The 16,078-nt window shown below is 53.2% G+C and overlaps 1 protein-coding gene across 2 annotated transcripts in view; it reads right to left on the bottom strand.

Annotated features, from left to right (window-relative positions):
- Nucleotides 1-4,229: 4,229 nt before the first annotated feature.
- The window catches only part of Cyhr1 (cysteine and histidine rich 1), a 15,116-nt gene continuing 3,267 nt past the window's right edge, over nucleotides 4,230-16,078 (bottom strand). For both annotated transcript variants that reach the window (XM_004638869.2, XM_004638870.2), the window contains 3 exons: nucleotides 7,471-7,709; nucleotides 6,569-6,780; nucleotides 4,230-5,044 (listed from right to left, as the gene is read on the bottom strand). In XM_004638869.2, the coding sequence (XP_004638926.1) occupies nucleotides 4,653-5,044; nucleotides 6,569-6,780; nucleotides 7,471-7,709 (843 nt within the window). In that variant the 3' untranslated portion in view covers nucleotides 4,230-4,652. The remainder of the gene's footprint in view (nucleotides 5,045-6,568; nucleotides 6,781-7,470; nucleotides 7,710-16,078) is intronic.

Here is a 16,078-nt window from a genome sequence, read left to right as displayed (position 1 = left end):
TCTGGCCTTGGCCTTGCTCAGCTCTGCTGGGAGGAAGAACAGTGTGTGGGGGGTCTAAGCCGAGGTCCACTTCCCGCCCCGAGCCCGGCACCCGCAACCGGAGGGACTCACGACGAAGTTCTCGCTCCAACATCCTGGCCGCGCCGCAGCAGCGCTCGCAGGTTCCAGACTTCCCGCGCTCGGCGCCGAGGCCCCGCCCACGCCCCGCCTCTCCCGGCTTCGGTGTCGGCCACTCCCAGATCTCTGCGCCTGCTCCCTCCTGCCCGTAGGCGTCCAGGCCGAGGCCCCGCCCCCTCACGGTGGTTGGTTCTTTGGGAGCGCGGGGGGTGGGGGGAGGGGCCGAGTGCCTGACCCTAGGTACGCAGCACGGGTGAAGTCTGGACGCTGTGGGGTTGGCGTCTGCTGCAGGACCACTGTGATGGGGGCACCCACCTGGTTGTCTGCAAGTCCACCTGCCGTTTTTGTTATAGACATTTTTTTTTTTGGCGGAACCGGGGATTGAACTCAGACCCGTGCGCTTGCCAGGGAAGCACTTATTCCACTGAGCCATCTCCCTAGCCCATTATAGACATTTTGTAACGCTCTTACTTTCCTTTTTTTTTTTGGCAGAACCGGGGATTGAACTTAGGCCCTTACACTTGCCAGGTGAGCACTTATTCTACTGAGCCATCTCCCCGGCCCTAAAATTTTAAAAAAAGGTCAGAGGGAGTTAAGAGTCTAGTTTGGGGATATTTTTACTCAGATTTGTCACTTGCACCAGGGACTTACAATTGTCTGGCATCCTTGGGGTACCCTGCCATTTTTACTTTGACGACAAGCACATGCCATGTCTTGGGGCTGTCACCCCTGGTTATGCAGCAAGCCTAGCAGTGGGTACCTTTTGCCACTGTCTGTGTACTGAAGGACCCAGAGGAGGATGGGTGAAAAGTCCCAGAGTGGAAGATGGAGAGTTTTCTTTCCCCCTCCCCCACCCCGGTTTGTTTTTGGTGCCGAGGACCAAACCCAGGGCTTCCATCTTGCTAGGCAAGAGTTCTACTGCTGAGCTAAATCCCCAGCCCTCAAGAGGTTTATTTTCATTGGGATCAAAACAGACCCAATGGTGGGCTAGGCGTGGTGGCACACACCTGTAATGCTAGCACTCAGGGGGCTGAGGCAAGATTTCAGGGAATTTAAGGCCAGCCTGAACTGTATAGTGAAAGCCTGTCTCAAAAAGTCAAAAACAAATAAAAAATGAAACAGACCCAATGAGGTAAATGGGTCTGTGGATGGACAGGGAGGCCTAGTGGAAAGAGGTGGAGGGCACATGCTTCCAGGAGGGGTGCCACAGCCAGGTTGATGTAGCAGACCCATGGCCTCGTGGTGTGGGCTGAGGCTGGGCAGGTGTGGGCCTGCAGCAGTACAGTGAGGTAGCCTGCGAAGCTGCATGGGAGGAGCAGGAGAATCAAATGCACATAGCCTTCCTTTTGGAGGGGGAGGTGCGGACAGCTCCCAGCTGGGCCCAGGAGTTCTGGGGATGAGCCCTGGAGGCCTGGACCACCTCTTTCTTTCTTTTTTTTTTTTTTTTTGCGGAACCGAGGATTGAACTCAGACCCTTGCACTTGCCAGGCAAGCGCTTGTTCTACTGAGCCATCTCCCTGGCCCCATGGACCACCTCTTTCTCTATCCAGAGTGTGGCTCTGAAACCAAGGCAGCTTGGTGCACAGGTGAGGCAAGGGGCACAGTGAAACTTGAGCAGCAAGGCATGGAAGCAGAGGCTGGCTCACACAGGCTGGGAATGGTGGCTCAGGAGCAGAGGAAGCTCGCCTCAGAGCTGCTGGGAAGACCATGTACTGCCTTCCCTCCTGGTTCAGGGTTCACAGGGCAGTGTAGCTCCTGGGAGCCCAGTTCTTTCAGAGACTACATACATAACTTCTTTATGCCTGTTTCCCTTCTGGCCAAGCAGGAGGTGCTGCACAGGGTTGGAGGCCTGGAGAGGAGGCAGCCACAGGCAGCAGGCAATTGGAGCTGGCAGAGCCCAAGAAGCCCACAAGGCTGTCTTCTAGTAAGGAAACACAGACAAAACATGGTTTGGAATTTTTTTTTTTTTAAACTACAGTTACATACAGAAAATATCCAAAGAAAACGCAGACCACAAAAGTGACATGACAGTCATTTCCAACAGCCATAAAAACACTTCTTGCTCTGCTCTTTAAAAAATTATTTTTATTATTTTTGTAAATGTCTCACTTTGGGCAAACTGAGGGGTATGGTGCTCACAGGGATTGGGGTAAGACCTGTGTAGGAGGAGGGGAAGGCGCTGCTTAGCCTATGACCCCCAGGCTTCCCCCGTATCTGCTGAGGCTGGGCCCTCCATTCACAGAGATAACAGATAAGGAACCAGGTCAGGACAGCAAGATGACAGAAGGTTCTGGAGACAAACCAGTAAATGTGGCACCCCCAGTAATAAAGGGCCCACAATGACAATGCCACAAGGTTTGTGGCACCAGCCCCCAGCATGGCTAAGGACACACCAGTCTTTGCAATTGCCTGGTTTCCCCTAGGCTGCAAGGCTCAGCTGGCACATGGGACAGTCACAGGGCAGGTCCATGCTGGGATAGCACTGGGATGCCCAACACCAGAAACACCATACCTCTAGGAGGCCCTTGCTTCTAGCCACGCCTTGGGCTGGCTCCTTCCATCCCCCGCCCCACACACTGGGCTGGCACCTGGCACTTTGGAGGCCACAGGACTGCCAGCTAGGCCTCTGTCCCCTTTGTGGCCTCCTAGTCCCTGCAGCCCTTGCCAGTCCAGTTGCCCACTTTGTCCCAATTTGGCTGTGCCTGAGGAACAAGCTGCCCATCCTGATCTGTACTAGTTCACAGTGTCTGATACACACCCAAATACAGGTAGACAAGCCAAGCCAGCCATGCCTCCCATCTTAGAATTGATGGGACTTCCAGAAGGCCTCTGCCTGTCCTCCTGAGGTCCTCCGTATGCCTGCTGAGCAGACATGGGTGCTACCTGGCTCAACTTGAGTGGCCACAGACCCCACAGATTGCTGGGACCTGGACTAGGTCTTTGAAAAGAGCAGAAAGCAAATATGGGCCTTCCCAACACCCCAGCTCATCAGCTTTATGGAAGAGAAGGCTCCCCAAGGGACACTTCAGCAGGTCCTTGCCCTGAGCTGAGACCAGGAACCCAAACAGGATTTTCAGAACTAGCTCTGAAAAAGCCTAGAGACTTTTCCCTGGGAAGAGGGCAGAACTGATTCAGGGGGACACACTGGCCAGTGTCAGCCACATAGAAAAATGGCTATGGAGTTTACACTCCATTTTATAGTCCCTTCACACTATTTCTCAGCTATCTGACCTTAAAGATCAGGGTGGGAGGAGCCCTGGGCGGGTCAATGGCCTAAGCCATTGACTTGGGTATAGACCCAGCCAGGACTGCCTGACTCTCAGGCTCTCAGGGAACAGTAGTGGGAACCTAGGCCAAGGCAGCCTGCAAGGGCCAGGTGGTGGCTGCTCTGAGGCATGTGGTAGGCTTTGCCAGGGCAGAGGAAACCAGTTCTTTGGTATTAAAGCAACAAAAAACTATCACAGACGAGCCCATCTCCTAATCGAGTTCTACCCTTCCTAGTACCTCTGAGGGTCCAAGGGAAGAACAGATGAGAGCCCAGCTCCTCCATGCAGGGCTGCTTCCCACCCTGAGTCCCTCAGAACACCAGTCAAGGTTGGGTGGGCCCACCTTTTTCAGTCAGGAAACCACATTGTGGCCAGCAGTCAGTCTCTGACAGCAGACCTTGCACTACCAAGCTGGCATAGCCTGTGACTGCTCCTCTACATCCTTAGGATACTGTGCCCTCCAGACTGAAGTAGAGTGAATGGATTCTCTCTCATTAAAATCGCGTCAATTATAGTAGAAGAGCCTGTAGAGTATTTTCTTTTCCTGGGACGAGAATTTCACCCTGCATTCCGAAAACATTTGCTGAGCCCTGGTGGCAAAGTCCTGCCTCCCTGGGAGCAGCTGGGTGGCTGGGGGAGCCTCAACCCTTCCTGGCTTTCTCTGCCCAGTCCTGTCCTAAGAACCTTGTGACAGGCTGAATGAAGGGAAGGCAGTCTCAAGTTTTTCCTGGGAGGCATGCATGAGTGCAGTAACAGAGACAAAGTGGTCCCTGACCCCCCAGGCCAAAACAAAACTCCCACGGCGTCCGTTCACAGCCATGCCTTCCCCTCCAACAAAACATCAAGTAGGAAACAAGGCTGCCTTTTTAATCACAATCAAATCACCTTCTGCAGTCCACGAGGGCCCCTGAGCCCAGCCAGGAACCAGGGCAGGAAGTGCAACCAAGCTGAGGATGGGATTGGAGAGGGGCCGCAGGCTTCTCACCCTCCTTGCTGCTGGCCCTGAGCCTGAGGAGCCCAGAGCACCGTCTCCTCTGAGGTCAGCCCAGCCTCCAGCTGCCCTGGGAAAGGGGTGGCAGGGGGAGTGGGGAGCTGGAGGTGGGGACTGCATCACACACACATGCAGACTTTCCCAGTGTTTGATTTTGCTTGTTCTCCTCCTTTCCTAAAATGATCAGATAGTTGTGTGAAGCCACTGCCAAGCCAAGGGTGAAGAGGAAAGTGGTGCCAGGCCATGGCCCTCTGCTCCTCGGGAGTCTTGGGTCCATCCTACTTCTGTATCTGGAAGAGGAAGAGCCGCAGGTTGATGTTCTTGGCAGCTAGCAGCTTGTTGCACTCCACAGAGTCGATGATGGGCAGGGGCACATAGTCTGTCTCATTGCTCTCATTGGTGAAGACAAAGTGGTAGATAACAGGACTGATCCTCACATCATCGTATGGGCCCTTAAGCAGCAGGAAGGAGCATTCCAGGGGCGCTGTGACTTTACTCTTGAGGAGGAGCTGGAAGGAAAGCGTACGCTTGCACGACAGGTTGGGGTTGCGCTCTGAGTCATTCTCACGAGCTTTCAGGACCCATGTCTGGTTCAGCACTGTGAACCGTGGTGTCTCATAGTAGAGGCGCGTGATAAAGTCATCTGTGCGATATGGCCGGAACTGGACTTCTGTGGAGACAAACAGGGCCAGAAACAGCCACCAGTTAGTGTGGGGTAGGGCTGGGTGGCAGCGCCTTCCCCGACCAGGCCGAGGAGAGGCTCAGCCCAGGAGGAAGGCAACTTACCCAGATACAGCAAGTTCTACTTGTCACAAGGCAAGTCAAACAGGATTATGGCAAACGGAGGCGCACAAGCTTTGGGGGAACAACTACAAACAGAATTAACACCAATTAGCTGGAGAGTCCAGAGGCTGTGGGAGGTAAGGCCATGTCCCAGGTGTGGCCAACCTATAGGGCCACCCTCCTCCTCACCCTCAGCCCCGTGTCCTCGCAGGGGCATGGTAAGCAGACACACAGACAGGATGCAGTTCTGAGAACAAGTGCACTTTATTGGTTCTGATACAGAGCTGCCAGAAAAGCTGGTGGTGGGCAAGTGGTACCCAGTCCTGCCCGAGGGGACTGCCAGGTCCTTGGGCGCTGGGCTGTGAAGTGGGCTCTGCCTGGCCATCGGTGGGGCCATCAGTCAGCAGGCAGACCTGCTTTCTCAGTCCTCTTGCGAGCCCACAGCCTGTGGCTGGCAAGTCCCACTGTGGAGGCGCAGGCTTGAGGGCAGCCAGTTCGTCCTGCATGGACAGGCTTGTCCCGCCCATCCACTGATGGAACCACATGCCCCAGCCTACCCAGACCCCATGGGGCCACCAGGATCAGCTGAGGCTGCTCTAAGCAGAGCCATGGCTTTGTGTTGCTGCAGCCCTCAGGCCCTTGGCCTCCTAGGCCTGCTGGGCCCATCTAGCCAGGCCCAGGCTAGGCAGCACAGCATGACTGGCTGCCATATTTGCCCTCGGAGCGCTGGGCTGGCTTCCTGATGTGCCTGAACAACAGAGGGATGGAGTCTCCCTGAGTGGGCCCAGTGTCAGTAGGCGCTTCTTGCTGTCCTCTGGACCAGGTTGTGGCCTGGCTCCTGCTCCCCAACAAGTTCAAAGGCATCAGCAGTGGCCTAGGAGCACAGATATTCGGTGGGCCTAGACCCAGTCCAGTCTGCCCGTCTGTGGGCATTCACTCCCAGTTCTACAGTTTGAGCTGGACGCCCTCGGCCCTGTTACTGAACAGCTTCGTGTCACTTTAGTGACCGTTTGCAGGCAGGATCTTATTTGACAGAATGCTCTTCTTGTTCTGGGCTCCAAGGGTCAGGTCTGAGCTCCTTAGGCTTCCCCAAGACACAACCCACCTTCCAGTTAGACCCCAACCATACCAAAGCTGTCGAGCCCCAACACTTTGCTGGGGTTGTGTGACACATAGGGAGGCCCGGAGGGAGGGGCTGCTATGAGAGCCATAAGCTGCACCCTGGAGCCCTGTTAGCCCCTCCCTCTGCTTAGTCTCCAATGTGTCTTTGTCCCTAAGGCATCCTCCTATTTATCTGGAGCCTCTCCAGAGCCTGGCCACTTGGCACAGCCTGTGCCCACCACCCACAGCCTGCCCAGCACTCCCCTCCAGCCCACCTGTGCAGCATGCAGCAGATGGTGAGGCACCTCACCTGTGTAGCCGATTTTCTCAAAGCTGAGCAGGCTAAAGATACTGTTGTAGAGCTGCATTTCCTTGCGATGGCTCTGGTCCATTTCATCTAATATCTCCATCAGCTCGTTGCCTGTCTTGGTTGGGTGGGCACATGCAGCCTCATGTACTGTCAGCTCATGGAAAGGGCCATGCCATGGACAGCCAATGCGCTTGTACTTGCACTGAGTTACCCTGGGAGGAAGTGAGCACAGTAGTCACACCTGTGTCTAGCGTAGGTGGCTGGGTCCAATTGTCCTCCAGAGGCAGTTTCTGCTAGCCACAAACCTCTCCCTGTAGGACACGTTTTGCCCTGAGCTTAGCCACCATGGCAGGTTCAGAGTACACATGTACATACATGTCTGTGAAAGAGAGGGAAGAGGTAGACAGAGGAATGAAAGAGAGGGGAAAAAGGGAGAGGGAGGAAGAAGGACCAAGAGAGAGCTCTGGGCCAGCGTGCCTCCTTCATCCACTGCTGTGGTGTCTCTCCTCAGCTTGGAAGTGAGTGGCTGCCTGATCACAGTCCTAGACCCCTTCATTCCAAGAAAGGCTTCATACTATGGGCCCTTCAGCTGGGTGGCCATGTCTACCTGCAGGGACCTGACTACAGAGCAACCTCACACAAAGATCCCAGAGCTCCTAAGTTGGTTACACAGCCATGGGCCTTCAAGGACTACCCACAGGGAATTCTGCAGGCCAGTGTCAGCATGTCCAGATAGCAACTAGGTACAGCCTCCATGCCATGCTCTGTGGAGCCCACACTTCCCCCACTCCTGGGGCCTACAGGACTGTTACTGGGCTGGACCAGCCCGATCATCCTGTATGGGGCTGTGCCTGCACCAGGGTCTCCACCTGTGTGATCATGCCCCCAGCCCCAGCAGTCACCTGTCCTGGCATTCCTCTTTTTGGTGCCTCTCCAGGAGGGAGCGGGGAAACTGGCGTAGGCAAAAGCCACACTCTGAGGGCAGCTCGCTCACGGCTTTCTCCACGGCCAGGTTCCGGCAGCAGAGGCTCTTACTGATCTCACAACGACAGTTGGGGCACGTGGCCTGCTCCTCCTTCAGCCGGGCATCTGCTAGTAGGTGGATAAAACAGCCAGCGCACATCAAGTGACCATTAGTACACTGCGAAGAAGGAAAGGGAAATGAAGCTCACAGACCTGTTGGACGGTGCACACACACGTGCCCGCCTGTGTGCACTAGCTCCAGCCAGGCCAGGCCAGCTGTCCCAAGGGACTCCAGCTGGTGAGGAGAGGAGCACGTGGTAGTCCCCAAGTTGTGCTGGTATCTAGCAAAACCTAAGAGTTGTTCAAGGGGACATGGCAGGACACAGCCAGCTTAGGCTCTGTGGAGAGTGGGGCCTCTTCAGATCCTTGGGGTCTCAGCCCTTCTCTGATCCAGGCCCAACTCGTAGTGATTAATTTGAGTCTCCAGGGACTGGAAACTGCCATTTTCCTGTTCTACAAGAACAGGCTCTTGACCTGGCATGGCAGGGCTCGCAGCCAGCAGCTGTCAATGGGGGAGGGGATGTTGCTTCCCCACACCGAAGCAGGCACTCTTTCCTTAGCTTTTGGAAAGCCTGTTCATGAAAGGAACAGGGCCCTGGCTGACATCAACACTGGCCTTTCAACCCTTGCCTTGCTGATGAGCATAGATGAGAGCTGCCAGCCCCTACCACCCAGGGAGAGTGGCAACCTGCCAGAGTCATTCCCAGCAGGGGGCAAAGTTGGCCCAGGACGAAGGCAGGTAGAAATGGGGCTACAAGTGGGATAGGGTGCTCCGCTGGGTGGATCTTGATGGGTTAGCAGTAATCAGGTCTCTCCTGGGGTGGGGGTGGGGGTCCTTTCTCACATGGATGGGGGGCTGCCAGAAACCATTCCTATTGTAGGTCTCAACAGATATCATCTAAGCACCACTTGGTACCATCAAGAGACATAGAGTAGGCTGTAGCCTTGGCCCTGAAAGGGCTCACAGTATAAAAGAGAGGCCTAGATGCTTAGCTCACCATGCCACAGCCTCTCTGCAGCATTTACAGAGGAGGGTAAACCACCTAAGCACTGCCTGGCTGTGTTAGGGACTATGGCTGTACATGTGGGGTCCTTGGTAAACCCCAGCTGCCAAGAATGGTGATGTAAGCAGTGGAACCTACATGCTAAGGACTTAGCAATAGAGGCCTTCCACAAACTTCTCCTCAGCATGAATGCCACATATTATGTGCATTCAAACCTCAAGTACTAACTTAGGTTAAAAATTAATGTGACAGAATGGCCTGCCTTTGCTGGGCTGGATAAACAGGGCTTGGCAAGGGCAAGTCAGCATCAGGTACTGATGTATGGACTGGCAGAAGTGGCTAGGTGAGGTAGGTCCTGGGTGGGAAAATCCATCTGCCTGTCTATCACCAGGGGTCAGTGCAGAACAGACTGGGGATTAGGGGTGGGTTAAAAATGTGGGAAACATGCCAAGTGTGGTGGCACATGCCTGTAACACCAGCAATCAGGAGACTAAGGCAGGATGACTGCTGTGAGTTTTGAGGCCAGCCTGGACTACATAGTGAGTTCAAGGCTAGGCTGAATGTAAGAGACACAGTCCCAAAGCCTAGGTCATAGACCCTCTTATAACCTGTATCTGCCTGGGGACTTTTAGAAGGAAAGGAAGAATACAGCACAGTAGTGAAATAGTAAATCGCCATGTATTCCAGGATGAAACTTCTGGGTGCCCTCAGATGACCGGTCACACAGCATTATGTGGCCCCACCCAAGGAGGAAGCCCAGTAGGGACACCAACACAAAGGACACCCTACCCCCGCAGGACCTGTTATTCCTCCACGTGTGCATAGCTTTAGGCACCTCTTGGTGAGAGGTTACCTGGGCTTTATCCAGGTTCTGGGTCCAGTTCCACAAAAGTTGCCTCCAGGGTCCACTAGCCTGAGCAGAGGGCAACCACATTCCTCCTGGCTGCAGTCTGACCCTCCTAGAGCTTCTAAGCAGAGTTGGGGCTATAGGCCCTACCTCCAGGGCACTGGGCCTCTCCTCCTGGCTCTAAGTTGCTAAACCAGACTCAGGAAGGAGTTTGTGGGCCTTTCAGATGGGGCTCTGAAACTGCCTAATATATCATTACTTACTTCCCAGTACTACCCTGACTACTCACCTAGGAAAGCCACCCTAAGCCTGGGCTGATCCAGCCAAAGGACAAACCACACTCATACATAGCCCCTTACCAGCTGTTCAAGGGATGCTTGTCAGCTAAGTTCCAGAGCCACATGCAGCCCAACCCACCTGCCCACAGAAGGGTTGTCACCATGCTCCAGAGCCTTTTTCCCTCAACTTCCCCAGACTTCCCACATAGAACTGGCCAAAGGGTGGCCACACACTCAGCCTCAGCTGTGGCTGGGCCAGCCTGCATCTGCTCCAACTTGTACTCATTGCTTAGTAAGAAGCTGAGCGCCAGATAACTCCACAAATGCTGGACACAGTGGCCACTCAATATAACCAGGCTCACAAGAACTCAGGTACTTCCAGAAATAGTCTCTGCAGTGCCTAGGTCAGGATATCCTACCATTAGATTGGAAGATGCTGGATTCACTTCATTGCCTTTAGAAGGAAAGGAAGAACAGAGCACAGTAATTAAGTAGTAAATGGTCATGTATTCCAGGGATGAAACCTGTAGGTGCTCCCTCAGAAATGATGACCAGTCACACATTATGTGGCATCACCCAATGAGAAAGCCCAGTAGGACAAAAACACTGACTTCCTCCAGGGTGACAAGGTGGAAGCCACAGGGCCTCCTAGGATAGATGTTGGCTTAGAGCCATGATGCCAGGCTCAGACCCCAGCCCACAGGTCCCTAGCAGCATGACTTTGGGCTTATCATCATCTGCTAGGGGTCTCAATTTCCTCATACACATACAGTGATGAGTATGATCCCGTGGGAGAGATAATATATCTGGCAGCAAGTCTCGGCACCTACCACAGCAACCTCAGAACAAACACCTCCCATGTCCTCCATAGTCAAATCCCTGGAGATCCCATCCCTAGGGAGCTGAGACCCCAGGCCCCTTGGCATATGCTAAATACATACAAGTGGCCCAGAAACAGCTATTTTTCACCTGTACCCCTAGAATGGCACCCAGCCTCTCCTTCTGCCCAAGTGCAAGCAGATTACATGTGACTCAGCCTGTGCATATCCAGAGGGTCCATGTGGGTTGGCGTCTCCCCTCATTTAAAGAAGCCAGGGGCACTGGCCAGGCTCAAGAGAGTTTTAGGAAGCAGGTTCCCATGACTTCTAGTAGGTTACAAGTTCTCTGTGGTCAGCTAGGCTTTTAGCACCTCTCTCAAGCCTGAACCACCTCTTCAATTCTGGAGACCTACTCATTCCACTACAGGATAGATGGTACCCAGGCCCATAATAACAGCTCACTTTCCTGTTCTGAGGGTCAGGAGCCCTCAGGCCCTTGACAAGAGGTTGCCACTTCCAAAATGCAGCCAAGGGTCTTCCCCTTGGGTATTAACTATAAAGCACTGCCCAGCTAGCTGACCTCCCAAGTATTCTGTGAGGTCCAGAATGTAGGCATGGTTGTGCCAGGCTCACTGGCATATCCCATATGCTCAACCTAGTTTCCTTGACCTTCTTAGTCTAGCACTGGTCTGAGCAGGAACAGCTTCTTGTCCAAGGCCACACAGTCCCTAAGGGAGAAAGAAGTCTGGCCTTGCATCTTCCATCCAGGTCGGATCTGAAGTTCAGAGTTACCCAGGTTGACCATTTCCTCCTAGTGTCAGGACACCAGTGGGACCCAGAAAATCTAGGATGTGACTCTCATGCAGAAATAAACACTGATTAGCTCTAAAACTCAATATGATTGGGGCCAGGGAGATGGCTTAGTGGAATAAGCACTTCCCTGGTAAGCATAAGGGCCTGAGTTCAGTCCTGGGTTCCGAAGGAAAAAAAAAACTCAGTATGACAAGCTACCACCACAAAAGCACTACGTAGTAACACTCCTGAATCCTCCTTACTCAAGTCTTATATTTCAGATTCCTAAGCAGACCTACTTCCAAAACTCTTGCCTGTCTCAACGAGTAAATCAATGGTGTCCAAGGCTCCCCAGCTAAGGAGGTAATCTTCTAGGGCATCATGTGCTCTGACATGGGGGTTTTGGGCACAGCGACTAGTCCATTTCCTTTTTTTGTACACATTTAGTACAAAGTCTATAGGGTCTCACTACACAGATTGGACTCCTAGAGATTCTGTTTTCAGCCACCCAAGCGCTGGGATTATAGGCACATGCTACCATGCCCAGTCTCAATCACTGTCTCAGACAGCCCTGGGGGTGGGGCTGCCACAGTCCACTGGGGATTGAACCCAGGTCCCTGCCTTTAGTCTGCTGAGCTATCTAGCCAGCCCTTGTAGTCCTTGTTTCCTAGGTCACTGATCAGTGGAAATGTGAATCAGGTTACCAGCCCTTTGGAACCGAGATTTGGCAAAGAGGCAGAAGGCCTTGGGGTAAGACAGAGGCCAGACACCCTAACCCTCCAAGAGCACTGAGAGTAGAAGTGCCCTAGTCAGATGAGGAGATGGGTAGGAGAGGGAAACACTGCCTCAGGCTCAAAAGGGGAGGCAGAGATGGAGAGCTGATAGCTCAGGTGGAAAGCATACAGGAGAAATGATGGGACACTGCCACAGGACCCTGGTCAGGGGTGCAGCTGGAGTTACACCAAACACAAGCTATGCCACACTACCCCCTACCCCCTGCCCAAGAGCTCATGAGTGATAGAAACAACAGGTGGTACCCTCCTCCAGATGCCAGCATCAAGGTTCTGGGCTGTGCTGACGTCAGTGGCCATCAGCCTGGGTCTAACTTTTCTTTCTTTCTTTCTTTCTTTCTTTCTTTCTTTCTTTCTTTCTTTCGACAGAATAGGGATTGAACTCAGGTCCTTGTGCTTGACAGGCAAGTGCTTATTCTACTGAGCTATCTCCCCGGCCCCAGGGCAGGGTCTAACTTATGGAGGATCATATGTGATCTGTAAAGGGTTGGGCCAGTAGAACTGGGACAGGGAGGTCAGGGATCAGGTTGTTGCTTCAACATCCTGGGTACCACCAATGCTGGGTCTTCCCCAGAGATGGGCAAAAGTATCCACAGGTCACACTGCCCTCAGGCTAGATTCAGAGCAAGGTGCTGTCCATGGATATAGCATCCCAAACACATCCCATCTTGTCAGAGCAAGATGCCTATTGTTCTTCCCAATGTGGACTTGACAGAAACTCCTATTTGGGTGTCCCTGCTGCCCTTTCAGCACTCCTGCCACCCACCTGGGTGCCTTCCCGAGACTTTGAAAGGGCCTATCCAGGACTCAGGAGGGTGACGGCTTACCTTACCAGGCCAGTTGCCCGGGACACACCTAACACCCACATAGAGAACATCAAAGTGTGCATCTGCTGTAGTACTTAACTTCACATGACATAGGCCACAGTGGCAAGAACCACCTACTTAAAGGCCTTACACTTAAACAAGTTTTCCTACCTCTGACAAGTTAGTGTGGCGCATGTCTGCTCCTGCCACTACTCAGAGCTTCCTTGGCAGCATTGGTGGCATCTGGCAGCCAGACAACACACTCTAGAGTTACTGTGCACCCAGCCAACTATACAGCCCTGTGGAGCTGTCACCACTTCCCAGCACCAGCTACAACACACGGCACAGAATGGCTTCCTGACTCTTCCAAACCAAGTGTAGGCTATCTGAGTTAGCATATAGGACACATGGAAGATGGCTAGTATCCACCCTGAGTCATCAGTTCTGCTGGGGTCAGGCAAATGTTGCCCGCAGAAAATAGAGACTAACCTACCAGACAGCCAATCAACACGGATCACCAAAGATTAGCAGAGCCATGTGTGGTGGCACACTCTTGTAATCCCAGCTATTAGGAAGCCAAAGTAGGAAGAGGTGAAAGTTGGAGGTGAAAAGGGCTAGGGATGTATTTTAATAGAACACTTGAAAAAAAAGAACACTTGCCTAGTATGTGCAAAATACTTGGTTCAATCTCTAGCAATCGGAAAGCAGAAAGCTAGCACAAGGGGCTGAGCCCAGGTCGAGATGGTGGCCAGTAACAGGCTCTGACCAGGAATGTGTCCCTGCCATCTGTGTCCAGATTCTATGGAAAGACCAGACAAGAGCCCGTACCTCCAGGCCTGTCCTGAACCACACAGTATCTTTGCAGGAACATGGCAAGCAGGTGCCACAGGAGGCATCCCTAGAAGTATTCAGAGTCACTAGGAAGCTTCCTTTCTTCTCCTGCTCTTGTACATGGCAGGTTTATAAGCACAGTGTGTGCCAACATTGACTCAAAGGCTTTCCCACAACCACTAGTTCTACAGCCTTCTTCCAAGTTCTAGAAATAAGAAACACCTTCCCTTCATGTATCACCTAGGATAGAATGATAGAGTAGGGAGGGCGAGGGGAGCTGACAGCAGAGCCCACAGTTGAGGCTCCGTGTATATAGCTCCCTTTGCTCAACTGACACACTGTAAGGAAGCTGTTAAGGAAACCAGACTAGGTCCAGCATGGAGCCACTGGTTAGGGTGGTACCTGCCTTCATGTTCTTGTAGCTGCTCAGCTGCCTGTGTCTTGCTTTCCAAACTAGACCTCATTCCTAGCACACTGCAGGAGGGTTTGAGCCAGCCAGGCTGAGAGGCCTGATCATTAGAGTGTCTGGTCATAGGCAGAGGTATAGCTCTCTGGATGACCCAGGACCCAGTACTATGTGACCCGTTATCATGCCAGCCTACTCATAGGAGGGGAGACAAGGCGCCCCTTGAATTCTCCTGGGAGGCCCCTTCCCTGGCTTGGTTTGCTGGACTCTCATACCAGGCCTAGGGAAAAAAGTGTTTTTCCATCAGGGCATGAATGAGGGGTGAGGAGGGGGACTAGGTCTTGACGGCACCCAAAGAAAGGAGTAAAGGCTGCTAGTGGGATCAGCAGTGGAAAATGCTTCCACTATGGCCCTGCCCTGACATTCAGGATGGTGAATGTTCCATTCAGGATCCTGGAGTCCTCCCAAGCAACCTTAGGCCAGAACAGGACAGATACATCTAGAGATTGCAGAATTAACAATGCAGACTAGCTCTATACCAGTTACTACAAAGTGGCCTCACCTAGGCCCCTTGTTTAAACAGAAACAAAGTAACAAGAGTCCTTCAGCTACCTCCAGCTCCTAAAAGTGTAAAAGAAAGCTGTTAGGGGCCAGGTGTAGTGACAAATGTCTATAATCCCAATGACTCAGGAAGCTGATGCCAGAGGTTAACAAAAGCAGCGCTTCAAAGCCACTCTGGCCAACCTAACAAAATTTAAAAAATATAATAATAAAAATAAAAAGGCTGGGCACGGTGGTGTGTGCCTTTAATCTGAACACTCAGGAGACTGAGGCATGAGGATTCTGGGTGAGTTTAAGGTCAACCTGAACTACAGTGAGACCTTGACTCAAAAATAAAAGGGGGGTGAGGGTGGGCACATAGTGCAGTGATGGAATCTTTGCTTTGCACACATTCAATTCCTAATATTCAGAGGGGTTGGGACTGAGGTAGAAAGCAAATATGCAGGAAGGCAGATGGACACTGCCCAATAATTCTAAGTGTCAACCAGACACCTGGGAAGGAATGCTGAACCCACCTGGACCGGGTACCCCATCTGACAGCCCTGAGCAGGTAAAAGGCCCTGAGACCAGCCATGTTGGGTCTTCAGATGAAGTGAGACAGACCTACCACAACACTGGCAGCCAAAAAGGCAAGTGTGGGTTAGGTTGGGACTAGACAAAAACCAACCAACCAAACAAACAAACAAAAACAGACTAAAGGCCTGTTGTGCGCAGTTCCTCCAGATCAGGAGCAAGAGAGTAAATGGAGGGTCCAAGGCAATCCCTCCCTTCTTCCTGTCCTTTAGGGCCAAGAGAGCAAAAAAGATGCACACACTGAAGTTCAGAAGCAGATGGACAGGGCTGGGGGTGTGGCTGCCAGAACAGAACCGATCTCTCTGGGGTAAAGAGGCCTCTGGCACCCAGCAAGCCTGGGAGTGAGGGCGACGCTGGGCAGGGAGCTTGAATACCTGTCCCCAGCCCTCTGCAGGGTCAGCTGGAGGGAACTGGGGTGTCAAGGAGAAACCTGGAAGAAAAGAGGCGGGATCTAAGACAAGAAACTTCAGATTGGCAATAAGGGGATGGGAACATGGAAAACAGGGGTCCCGAGCAGGAAAGAAAACAAACAAGGAGCTGAGGGTGGGGGCGGGGGGACGCCAGGGTCCCGTGGGCGCGGAAGGCGCGGTGAGGCCGGAGGGGCCCCAGCCGCCGGCCCTGGGCCCGGCCTCGAGGAGACGCGGCGCCGGGCCGGGCCGACGGCCCTACCTGGTACACGGAGGCCTTGGGCAGGTCCAGGCACACGGTGCAGCACAGCACCGAATAGAGCCGCTCCTCCAGCTTCCCGCTGCCCGCCGCTGCTGCCGCCGCTGCCGCCGC

This window comes from Octodon degus, unplaced genomic scaffold, assembly GCF_000260255.1.
Source record: "Octodon degus isolate 3935 unplaced genomic scaffold, OctDeg1.0 scaffold00104, whole genome shotgun sequence".
NCBI lineage: Eukaryota > Metazoa > Chordata > Mammalia > Rodentia > Octodontidae > Octodon > Octodon degus.
Note: the sequence above shows the minus strand (reverse complement) of the source record. Positions and strands in the feature narration are given on the sequence as shown.